The following is a 13572-nucleotide window of genomic DNA, read 5'->3' as shown; positions in this document are numbered from 1 at the left end:
AAAACTGAAGGCTTTCTTATGCATTCTGAGATTGTAAAATTAAGAAAACAATTACTAGAGCAGAATTAACTGTTTGGATAATTTGTGGCCTAATGTATTTCTGTGTGTATTCTTAAATACATTTACAATATAAATGGTATGTACAGCTGATAATTTAGATATTTTGTTTTATTTTTTAAAATGCATACATTATCACACATGTATGGCTTCCGTACTTATTTTCCTTTAAATAAAAGAATAGTAGTTTGCTGTATTATTATCAGTAACTTGCAGTAGCAGTTTTGTATCATGGTTGTGCCAGTTTGAGTACTGCAACTTCTCTGGCTGGGTAGGAAGTCTGGCTCCCAGGGCAGTATAAGATCTGGCTATTTCATTAGTTCTCATGATAAAAACCAATATTTTTGCAATCACCTCTAAATACAAACCTGTTTTCAGCTGTTATACAAGCAGCTAGCATTAAAAAAAAAAAAAAAAAGTTTAGTTTTGCAACTCCTTGAATCAAACAATTTAGTCTCTTTCAAAAGCACTGATGGAAAAAAACTGAAATTATTCACTAATTCTATGGTATTTTATCCCACCTGTAAGTAGATTACATGATCTAGGCAAATCTTCCCTGAATGAAATTATGATTGTTTGGGTCCATTTTTTATGGATTTTTGTATCAAACCATTAATATTTATCTTCTTTTCAAGAGAGCACAGATTCATAACTACAGTTTCCTCAGCAAATGTGCATTCCATCCACTTCTCCAACCTCGGAGATGGGAGATATAACATTTTTAAAAACTGAAAGAGCAAGAGACAAGAAAAGTTGCTGGTTACTCTGCTAGGCACAAATGCAAAAGGCACCGCATCAGTATTTCTGATTGCGCTTCGCATTTCTGCTGTAGTATCAAAAGCTGTTCTGAAATTCTACAATTTTGACAATGGTAGAAGAAGAAAACTAGCTCAACAGTTTTGTTCTATCATTCAGTCTGATCTTCACCACATTTTCTTTGCACAGATGTATGCAAAGCAGGTTGAAAGTAAGCCTTGTAAACAGAGCCTTTGCCTCATTGTGCTTCATCTTTCCGAAGTTTTGACGCAGCAGTATGACAAATGTGTCCTCAGAAATTATTTTTGTCTCATGTTGATACAAGTACTGTATGAGGACATAGCAGCTGATCACTATTGACCCTGTCTGAGTAGTCAAGAGAGGAATTTGACTCCACATCCTCAGTCCATGTAAACCGATGTAACGTCAGAACTTTACAGCTAAGAGTTTTATGTTTACCAGCGGGGCTGCAGGTGTAATACAAATTTCAGTAAAAAAAAGAGTTTTTCTGTCAACTTCATTTGAGGATTATATGCCCACATAGAGTCTTTCTTGTAAACTGTTTGTTTGTTTGTTTGTTTGTTTTAAATACATTATATCCAGAGTTTCCACTACAGGTTTTGCAGGGAGAGAATTAAAACAAGGAAAAAGCATGCCTCTGTTTCCCTCCCCAGGGACACATCCTCTCTCTCAGTGTCACTTCCGGAAGGCTCATAAAAATAAGCCTGTCCTTAAAGGAGTAGTTGGTTAGGCCAGGGGTTAAGGAAGCAAGGGAAAGCAATGGGACCAGTCATTTCACAGTAGCTACTACCTTTCATATCAGCTTAGCTGTATCAAAAGTCTACACTAATGTAGCATCCAACTGAGGCACCTCTATTCAAAGTAGTGCGGGAGAGCAGGAGGCAGAAAAGGAAAGAAACCAGCCACTTACACCTTATGTTTTCAGGAAAAGTTTTAAAACTCAAGCAAACCCTGCACTTAAATCCTGATTTATTATTTTGATATTCTATTGACATAAACCAATATGGCTCTGAAAAGGAGATATTTTTACAAGAAGTTCTCAATCCTGAAGCACCACATGAAGTAACAATCTGTACCAGAAACTGCACAGGAAAGGGGTGGAGGGAGCACAAAAAAAACAGAGCAGTATGGGATAACAGATCAATTTTCCACGTAATACAGACCATTCAGTCTACCATATTACTTAACACTTTCACATTTATATTGAGCCAGAAAACATAGATAAACAAGAAATTGACAACAATTCAGAATATCATTTTAGATAAGAGTAAAAAAGCTGAAGAACTTGAAAAGGACTTAATGGTAATACAGACGGACAACTTGGTGGTAGGTTAAGATGTTGCAACAGTGTATAAGGGAAGTAATAATGTGAACTCTTGAAGAATAGGACCTAAACGAAGTGCAACTTATGAAGAAAACAAAACAAAACAAAGGTGTCTTTAAGGTTCATTAAATGAAAACTCTTTTACCCTTTACTCTTAGTTATTTGCTAAATGTGTACACAATAGAAAAAACACAAAATTACACACTGCTGCATTTGACAAAGAAGTATAACCAGTAATTTCAGAAGTTAGGCAGGTTTTACAAAGGACTTTAACCCTTTTCACAGGCTTTTGTTTGCACTAATAAAATACTTGGTTGCTTTCCAGATCACTCAGCAGAGATCAAGCCACCATCCAAGCAAGATGTAAAAACACACTGAAAAAGGAAGTTCCTGTCTTAAGGCTTTTTTTGGAATTACATTTTACTACTTAACCAAAACAAAAACCAACAAAAGGAGGGCTCAAAGCTGCTTCTGTCCTTCCAGAATGCCAAAAAAAAAAGAAAAAAATTCCAAAAACCTGTAACACATCACCTCAACTTTAAGTCGTACTGTCCACTCTAATTCACACAACAATGAACTTTGGCAGCTCTCCTCTTAATTTTGCTTTTTGAGAGCATTATATGTGTAGCTTGTGGTCCACCTGGACAAATAATGTTCACACCCAACACATCTTTGTCAACTGCTGTGCTCCTTCCATGGCACTCTTGAGGGTGGCCCAATGAGTTGTGCTGGTCACAGTGGACTGTTCCTCATGTAAAGCCCAACACCCAGGTACATACATGGAGAGGAAAGAAAGTAACAGGAAGAATTTGGGAGGGAACTGAGGTGAGCTCCCCTCACCCTAATGAACAGGGAGCCACTGAACTCCTTTCAGTTCAGCTTGGTATTGTACTGAGAACATATGTTTCTCCCCAGTTCCAGCTGTATCCATAAGCACTTCTATACTTGCTTGGTTCCTGTTGAGACTAAAGCAATCAGACACTTAATCAAGTAACAGACATTGTTTTCCTTGGGTGTTAGACTGGATTTTGGGTTTTCTGAATCTGTGGTTTTTAATCCCATAAAGTGCTTTGGGTAAGGGAGAGAATAGGTAACAAACAGAACTTAAGTTCAATCACTTTCTCCTGATGCCCTGCTTTTCTTTTGGTGTTGATACTATTGTTTTGAGATAAAAACAGTGTCATTATCCAATTGAAAAATCAGCAGACACCCTTGTTCCTTGTAGGCTGATATACTGCAATCACCTTTGTATTGTCAGACAGCGTACTGCTCCTGCAAGTTTTTCATCTGAACAAATGTGCAAGCAGGGAGATGCTGATGCTACTGTGCGCTCTGGTGCTGCTTGTCTCTCTAACAAGTGATGTAATTCACTGCATTTCTTGTATTTCTTCTCTTCCCGAAACCCAACCACCAGCCTGCCTTATTCTAATTATAACAGCATATGCAGCTAGATGTGCTTTTGTTGCTCATTTTATACTTTGAGCTTTGCATGCCTTTCTGCCCAAAATCTCAGTTCTTGTGACATTTATTCTCAATTACATCCATATGTCAGATATTGGTAGCTGAAAAAACACTGTAGCAACTATAGGGTGACCCAGAAAAAAAAAATACAGCAAGGCAACTAGAATTTGCCAAGCAATGGTATTCACCTGGTTTAGGGTCAAGTTTTGCAGAAAGTGAACAAAAAAATCCAATCTTTTAGTACTTTCTAAAATTGCAAGACAACTCTCTAGCCTTCTGTGACTGACAAATTAGATTCCCTTTATAGTTTCATGTCTTGTGTACTCAGAGCTTCCCTATATATTTATAAGTGTACTATGGTTTGCAGTAATGTTTCAAAGGTAACTTTTTATTCAATTTGGATGAAGGAAGCTTTCAAAACTTTTAAAGGTACCAGAAGTAGTTGTTAGATGTGAGGCCACTTTTTGTCTTGCCTAGTTTTGAGCAATGTGCATTACTTACAGGTACCATTAAGATATTTTCCAAAACATTTCAGTTCTTTGGTGGTGTTTTTCTGTTTCATTCATTCATTTTAGGATCACTTCTATTGACTTTTACTAACAGTTGATAATTACAGCATATTTCAAAACACCAGAACCACAGCAATGTTGATTCAGTGATCCATTCCCACATCTTCCGTATATCACTTTTCTTAGACTTGTAAGCAGTATATTACTCCATTTACTCTATTTTTAAGGCCAAGCTTTTAAAATATGAACTTATGATACAATGGTTTTCTTTGTTACAAAATAGACTTTGGACAGCAGCTAGATTTTAGTGTGCTGAAACCACCAATTCCCACAACAAACGTTACTGTTATTTTATTCCCCTGGTACCTGTACGTATCTGTATAAATATTTGCTAGTTGCCTTTCCTGAGACCATAGGAACTTTGGAGCAAGAACTGCATCATGGCACTTTGTCTCACAAAAAGCACGACTAGGTGCTACAACGATACTAATATTTCCTAGCAATGGCAGTCACGGGAGTTCCCTATGCATAGAAGTGTCTTTTTCCTGGTGTGTACTCTCATTATATGGGGTGTTTCAAAAAGATGGATCCAATTTCAAAGCAGTATATTTCACAATTAAGTCCATCTTTTTGAAATACACTGTAAATGAAATTTAAACAAACAAACAAAAAAGAAATTAAAGCTGGGAAAAGCAAAGAACAAAGTAAACTCTGATGATTTCACCATCCTGACCTAGGACTAGAAAACCAATAAGAGTCACACAATTCAAAAGCAGTCATAGCAATAATCCCAATTAGGAACACCATTTTCATATTAAAATTTTAAATTATTTTACTAGTATTACTGAAAGAATGCAAATTCTAAATCAGCTTTAATTTTAACAAGTTGTCTAAAACTTTTTTGAAGTGTAATACGTATTTTTCTAGAATTATGCTTTCCAAGTAGTGGTTTCTATTTTGACTAACTAGGTTTTTTCAACAAAAATGTTTTGATAAAAAATTCCTAAACCAGCTCAAATAAAAAGTTATTTTTTGAAACATGCTTTTGTCTTCCTGACAGCATCCTCCATGTGGAAGTAGGAACTCTTAAAATTCACAGAAGGTGTATGCAGAGGAGGTGGGAAGTTTGGAAAGAGTGCGCCAAATGCTAGATCTATCATCTATATTATTAATATGTCAGACCTAGTGCGTATAAAAAGCCAGTGATGAAGGTATGAATTCAATGGTGTTTCTGTACAATGAATACCTCTCATGATGTATGATTCCTGAGGTGGTGTTGTGATGAGGTGTCCATTTAAGACAGAAGGAATGTCCTGAGTAACGAGTGAAACAGGATCCAGGACTGTGACAACCCCATGCAGGGGGAGGGCGGAATCCAAGCATCAATTTATCACATTTTAATGAATAGCAGTGTGAAGATAAAAATAAAAATAGCAAGGAGAAGAGAGCAGCTTTAATGAAGAGACAGCAAATGTGTCAGCTGAGGAAGCTCCAAGGCCAGGCTAGCTCTAGGAGATACGGCTGCCTCTTTTGGCTTCTCTCTAAATAAAGGTCCACTCTGGCCATGCAGAACAGATAGGCTGGAGCCTGGGCTTCCATGATAAAGTTATCTGTCCAAGAAATCCTAGGCAGCTAGGAAAAGAGACCGGCATCAGATATATTAATATAAATGCAAAGTATTTGTCTTTTGTATCTTTGTTTCCCAGTCTTGTAATCAAAGAATTATTGTATGATTTGGATATTACCCCCAAAAATGTTGCAGATGAGCGTAACCACCTGCAAAGCCATAATAAATTTGAATATTTAACATCCATTTCCCAAGAGACTGCACAGCTCAGCTTGAGGATTGGCAGCAGTGCATCAGGACAGAGAAGGAAAGCCTCAGTTAATGTACTTGAACTAATATCCCTCCAGCAGCAAACATTGATGTGCTCACTGGGCATTCTCCATAGGGCCCTTGCTGCAGCACTGTTACCAGAGTGAAAGGTTGGTGGGAACAATTTAATAATTTGTTGCTACTGATCTACCCAAGAAGGGCATTTGTGTCCTAGTTTCTTTTCTAATGCCGTGAAGCATAAATCAGGATGTCAAAGGCAGCATTTATCAATCACTTCCCTAGGAACATGATCATACTCCAAAACACATATTAATAATCACAAAACATGTGGAAACACACTCCTCTACCTCACCTACTCAGAAAACTCACATACTGGCATCTCTTGCCTTTTTCCCCTCCAGCTTTGTTTACATCCTCCGAGATTTACATTCCTTCTTTAGCCCATGCAAAAGAAGAGATATTCCTGGCATCTGTGTGTGCATTACCATGGTTACCTAGTTCATCTGCAGAAAAATGGGTTGGTCCATGACCCGACACCACAGCTCCAGGAGCGTGTTCCTCCCTTGTCCAGTGCTTTGTAACATCTCCCACTGCAGCTGTTTGTTTTTTTCAGAAAATCTGAATGCAAGCAACAGTAGGACATCCAACGAACTCTCCCAAAGTCTTCAACACATATTTTTTCCTATATGGTTTGCCTTTGACAAGTGTTTTTTGGCAAGCCCAGTCCTTGGTTTTCAAGCACTTTTACAGAAAGCCATCACCAATAGCATACCTGCAGATTTTACTGACTGCATTTTATAGGTGGACACAGTATTCCAGTTGAAGATTCAGCCTGAAAAGCACGCTTACAATAACTTCCGTGACTACACAACAACTTTGGCCTGCCAGGGAAGAACAGAAGTTTGGGGCACAAGAATGAGGACCATGAAGTTTTAAACAAGGACCTCATCTGGCTGGGGGGAACAAACAGCTTCCTCCCATAAGTTTCATTGGTTTCCCAAATTCTACAGTACAAGTTGAAGAAACTGTCACTTACTGAGATACTAGCAAACCAGGCATCAAATCTAAATAAGCTTTCAATATCAAATGAGGTATAAACAACAAAATATTGATAAAATATAATGAAGACCAAATTCAATCCAGGCAGAAGGCATATTTACCTCCACAACTCTCAAATTTTCACTGAAACAAAACTTATTGTCTTCATTTTTTAAGCAATGTTATTCTCACAGGTTTTCTTCCAGGCAATATTTTAACAAACCAGATATGCATACTGTTAGGAAGAATCCCTGTTCACATCATTTATCTATTCCTATAATTTATGCTTCTAATATTCAGAACAAATCTGACCTATTTAAAGAAACTTAAAGCAATGATGTAATCTCTGGAAGTGGTACACAGAATACATGTACCACACAATGTCAAGGCAAACAGATGTATCATACAGTGACTCCGAAAACACAAATACCAATGAATCTCTACAGGGAAAGCAAAAGCTGGCAAAATTCTAAATGGCATTATAGTCATATAGTTATGTCAATTAGAGTTGTGAAGTTCTCTAGACTTGATTTAACATGGCTGGAACAGAGTAGGTAATTTGTTTGCATCTGAACAGCAAAAAAGATCAGTCAAATGAAAAGCATACACAAAAACGACCGACTCGTACACATACCTTTTCCATTTATTGTTAATGCTGATGCAATTGTGGCTGTTACTGGCACTAATGGATGTATCCTTGGTCGGCTCCCCATCCTAGCACGCTCTGCACCAGGTCCTAGTAAAGCTCCCACAGGTTTTTCTGCTGCTACTTCTGGTGCTACAGAGTCTTCTTGATCCTGCTCTATGTGGTCCATTTTATCCAGGCTTTCATTCTGAAAGCCATCAACTGTTGTCCGGCTCTTAATTGGACTTTTGGGCACTAGGATTTTAATACCTGATTTTGCAAGGTCCATATTTTTTCTTCCAGAAAGAGATGGTGAATTGTTTTTCCGGAACTTCTGGGTGGCAGAAAAGAGTTGATTATTTTTTGAATCATGGTCTTTACCCATAACTAAAGATTTAGTGGATGTCTTTGAAAAAGAACTATTGGTAGATCTAGAAATTTGTTTTCTGGCGTTATTTGGAGAGGTCCTGTTTGTCCTGGTTAATGTGCTTTCTTTCTGCTTTTCATTGTGGTGTCTGTTAAATTCATGTATATATTCCTCACAATTAACAAGGTGCTGTTCTGGCTCCCAAGTATCATCTTCACTGTCGTATCCTTTCCATCGCACCAAATACTCTGTTTTTCCCTTCTTGTTTTTCCTCTTGTCAACAATTCTCTCTACCTGTTAAAAAGGAAAATTAAACATTAGACATGGGCAGGTATAGAACTCAAGTGAGCAACTTACATGCAAATTATTCGTTAAGTGTAGGGAGATTTAAAAATACTCTTGTAGTTCTGTAATGCTTTATTGCTGTTCTATAGCTTAGTCTTTGACTGCTAACTAGAATTTCCTCTCTTTAAACTTCAGATTGTTACTGCCACCTTGTAAAAGGTGTTCTAAAATACCAACATTGCTCTTAAGCAAGTATTTTGCAGGCACAAGAATCTCAATATGACATATTACAGTTGACAATCAGCACTGGCCCCAGCTAAGTTTTGACACCAACTTCAACGTGGATAGGATTTCCTGCTCTGAATCATGTTTAAACATGCTTTGTAAACACAGAGTGTTTACCTTACAAAATTTATCAATTTGATAATGTTTGAATAGTTGTTTTTTTTGCTTAGCAAAGGCACATGTGAGAACCTCTTACTTACAGTGAGCTGTCCTTTAGTTACCAGGGACAATACGGTAGAGCTCAGAAATTGGGGCAAATACAGAAGATAGTTTGAGAGGCTGTTGTTCTTGTGAAAAGAGAACTTGTTTAGTCCAGAATCTTTGATACACATACTCGAACAAATTACCATGACTTACTTATCTGCAAATAAGAGATGATATTTATGTCTCAAGTCTAAAGCATGCAATTGCTACAACTGCATGTGGGACCCACAGGCTAGAGGAATTCAGGCACTGGGGTAACACAGATAGGGCAGACAGCAGCAGCTATAGGGACAGAGCCTCATGCCTCTTAACAAAACTCATACCGGTCATGCTAGTCCCACAGAAAGGGAATTATTTTAAGGAAAAAGAGATGCAAGTGCAAGACTAGCCTCAGGATTTCCCCTTTTTATTTCATTTTTCCTCCCCAGGCTGCCCCTTCTGATAAATCCTCCAGCCAACTTCATTTTGTTGGTGGGACCAATACAGCTTCCCCATCTTTATCTTCCTTATGGTTATTAAAAAAAAAAAGGGGGGGGGGAGGGGGGAGAGTGGTGCTTAGCCCCTTGTGAACAAAGACCATGCATGTAAGCTAAGATCACACATAGCCAGGTGAATCTCTGAAGACCAGTAACATTTACTGGAGTGGCATTTAACCAAATGGAACATCTACAGAAAGGTTTGGAAGAACAGGAGGAAAACAGAGGTATGTATGTTATTACTAAATCATATGACTGTTTACAACAGATTCTCTTAAGAGTACACCTCAGTTTTATATGTGGTGTGTTATCATAATGTACTGTCTGGTTTTCAACAGTGAGTTTAAATGATTACTATTATTACAACCTCAGCAGCAATATAACTACACATCCTAAAATTTCATGGGAAACCTTGCAGGTGTTGCACTATGCTATCATTAGGATGTTGCATAGCTCTGTTTGCATAGGTCTCAAAAAACCCAAACCAAGCCAAAAAAAAAAACAAACAAACCAAAACAACCAAACAAAACAACAACAAAACCCTAAAACAAGCAAAACAAACAAACAGACAAACAAAAACCAAACCAAATCAACAACACACAAATAAAAACCAAACACAAACTGTCAAACTAGCTCCACCTTTACCTTGTAACTTAGTTGTACAATTCAACACATTTTACAGAGAGGAATGCAATACAAATTGTTCAAATATTATTTAAAATGTTGAAATACATGAAAATTATTTTTATTCTGGTTATTTAACTCTTTAGTAAAGTTACTAGACTTAGAGTTACTATTGAGAAATATGCCTTCAAAAAATTTTTAGTAGAGACCAAGTTAAAAGACCTTCAATTAATAAGCCAGAAATATGACATTAAAAACCAACCAACCAACCACTCATGAATCAAACTCAATGTATTGTCAAAAAAACCCCACAACAGTTACTGCAATAGTCTTGCTTATCCTCTCTCCACCTTCTAAAATAGATTTTAAAATATTATCAGAAAAATATTTCTGCTACTCAGAAGATATTTTTATTTTCCAGCAGGAAACCTTCATAACAAAGAGCATCAACCACTGGGCACAGAGTTCTACCAATGTCTTTCAATACTGAAAGGCCACCCATTTAGGACATGCCCTTTTCAAGTAGGAAGCCAACCCTCTCATCCAAAAAAGCAGGTACCTTGCAGAGATAACAGATGAACTCTGAAACAGGAGATGCAAAAATCCATTCCTAACCCAATGATTTATAGAGCAAACAGAAATGCATAAACAAAACAGTTATATTTAGCTGTATTGTCCAAGCCTGCAACAAAACCTACTTTGACTTTGCTCTTTTTGATTAAAAGATTTTTTTCCTAACATTTTTTCTTGAAGACTATTTATTTCTATTTTATTTACAACACAAAAATTATAGCAATTAACTTGTGATACACAGTTTATCATGTGGCTTCAGAGCTTTACTGAAGGACTTTTTGGGTTGCCTCAGCTTGCTTAGTCTAACTCCCCTAGGACTACTTGAAAAACTGCTCAGGAATATTCTGCCTCAGTACTTCTGCTGATGATAACAGCTACATAAGTGTTTCTCATTCAAATTTGAGAAGAGGAAACTGGAATGCTTCCACAATGCACACAGGGTTTGAGTATAGAACAGGAACAGGAATATTCATCCTCAACTAATGGCTGATTTAAACTCTTTCATGGCAAAAACAGAGACTACAAATGTGTCCTTCTCTTTTCCTACTGAAAAAGAAAGCTTGTTCAATTCATCCATTTCTACTCTGGTATACGGTGGTGACATGACACGACATGAAATACAGCGCAAGACACCACGAAGTCTTATGTTAGAAGATACTAACGGACCTGCATCTAAACATTAAAATAAAAATTAAAAAAATAATAATATAACTAGATAGGGAGAAATGTCTACCTTCTTACTTCCTGACACATCTGTTATGGAGCGGTTTGCTGATGGAGGTAAGCTGTTGAAACAACTAGGGAATATCCTACAGGTGTGTTGCTTCTCCCCCACTATTGATACCCTGGAGCAGAGCAGGTGCTTTTCTGATCTTATGCTGAGTTAGTTCAGAGTTAAAAACTGGCAGAGTGCTCATAAGTACCAGGGCAAGAGCAAGACCACATCCTTTGCCATAATCATACCAGGCAACTGGTGTGACAACAAGTTTGTGCCAACTATCATTTCATCAGTGTCTAATGCCTTCTGACATGGGTTAATATTTTTAGTAGTTAAAAAGTTCTGTACTGCCAGGATTTGCAACTAATGGTTGGTTTTCAAGTGTTGTAGAAGAATCAAAACAAAATAGAAAATTATATAATAAGGAAAGATAAAACACTTGTGAGGGAAAGTTATCAGGTAAACTATCTGGGTGGTAAAAGATAACATCTTCAAGTTTATTTTAGCATGCTAAGTTAGCAGTTTCCCCACATGGGGTACTGATCAATAACACTCAAAAACTCAGCCAGCAGAAAATCTGACAGGAAAACAGTGCACTGCTCAGAGGTACAATCTAACAGTGGAGCAGCAAAATTATAATCACACACACCGTAATACCTGGGATTTCCCATTTGTAAAATGGTAAATTTCCCTTCTTTCCATGAATGTGGCAAGAAGTGGTTCGTGTTTGCTTTCTCTCCCTGAGGACGCAGATACTTTGATTTTAATTGCTTTTATTAGCAAAATAAGCCTCATTTACACTTTTTCAAAACATGGAGAGGAACAAGATAAGGTTGCAGGCCAAAGTGCTGTTGGACTACAGCTGCACCAGGTGAAAGCAGCAACACTGCAACTGCTCCTCCCTGTCCTGTGCTCAGAGACAACACTTCCTCCCCATCTGTCAGCACAACTTCTTGTGTTCACTTCTTTTGTCAGCTTCCCTCATGTAGTTCTGTCGAAGTGACCTGGTTCAGATATTAGGAATACCTGAGCTAATGTAGGCATCCTGAAATAACTGGTTTGGACAGCAGCCACATATGTGGTATTTTCTGACACATCTAAGAGGACTGCAACTTTGGGCAGAGAACAACAAACACCTATGGGCAGAACAGGTACAGTAACCTCCTCATTCTGCTAAGGCCAGAAAAAGGGCACACAGTCTTAATCCATAGTGAAAGATTTTTAGTTCAGGTCAATAAAAGTAAACATGAAATTCAAAAGGATGTTCTCAGTCTAAAGCACTGTAATTCGGCCACATTTGTAAACTCTATATAAGGCGTACTCTGTATATGTGTGTGTGTGTGTATATATATATATATATATATATAACACGTACATATATATATATGAGAGAGAGAGTGAGAGAGATCATACTTTAATTTAACAGAAGATTTGAAGAGATTAAACTGAAGGTACAGCTGTCCGGGGGGGCAACAAAAAACAGAATGAGCAAAACAAACACAAAAGTGGGCATGTAAATACTCAGTGAGCGCTGACTTGTTTATCATAAATCCATTTTCCATTCCCATCATGTTCCTCTCTGTCCTCACATTCATGTAAGGCTAAATTAATTAAAGTTAACAGAATGGAATCTGTTTGGCTTCATACTCTATCTGTTGTCTGTAAAATATAGAAGGCCTTGTTCTGTTAGCTGAAGGCTACATTTACATTAGTGGTTTTGTTCAGAGCAATAGTGCGATTTAGAAGCAAATCCTTCTTCCCTCTGCACTATTCCCACTTACCATGCAAAGGTTTTGTTCACAGACCAGTTTTTGTATACATGATGTGGACTCTTTATAGAGAAATATAAAATGGAAATGGAAATTCACCAATGCAATGGTGTTATCTGTCACGCCACAACCTCTAAGGGGGCACATGGGTCCAAGCAAGTAACAGCTCTGGACAGTTTCAACACACGTTGTGGCATGGATATTTGATCCTGAGAGGCTCCACATAATCTAGTCCAAAATAAAAGTGCTGCACAGCAGAATATGAAGAGGTGGGGGTCACAGCACCAACTGCTTCACTCTTCTGGTTTCCTCCAATTGAGCCAAACTACTATCGCAGACATTCCGCAGTTCAGAGACTAGAGCTAGAAGAAATGCACGTCTTGCACACATGTATGTGCTACATGTGAACAGTCACCCTTGGTTAAACTGGAAACTGTTCCATGTACAAATGGGACCTAAAAGATCATCCATAAGCAATTGGCAATGTTTATGAATTATTATATCCTCTACTTATTTAAATATTGCAGAAGTCAATAACAGTATTCAAGTACTTCTTATTGTAAATAAAATAAATGCATCCTACATTTCAAAAATGCAACTAATATATAGCCGGACACAACATAGGAAAACAGCTAAATGCCAA

General features: G+C 37.5%; 1 protein-coding gene across 1 annotated transcript in view; it reads right to left on the bottom strand.

Moving 5' to 3' along the window:
• CDYL (chromodomain Y like) overlaps positions 1-13572 on the bottom strand; it is a 110729-nt gene that overhangs the window by 49959 nt on the left and 47198 nt on the right. The window contains exon 2 of the mRNA XM_082044547.1: positions 7638-8289. Within this exon, the coding sequence (XP_081900673.1) occupies positions 7638-8289 (652 nt within the window). The remainder of the gene's footprint in view (positions 1-7637; positions 8290-13572) is intronic.

This window comes from Streptopelia decaocto (assembly GCF_964273445.1).
Source record: "Streptopelia decaocto genome assembly, chromosome: 2".
NCBI lineage: Eukaryota > Metazoa > Chordata > Aves > Columbiformes > Columbidae > Streptopelia > Streptopelia decaocto.
Note: the sequence above shows the minus strand (reverse complement) of the source record. Positions and strands in the feature narration are given on the sequence as shown.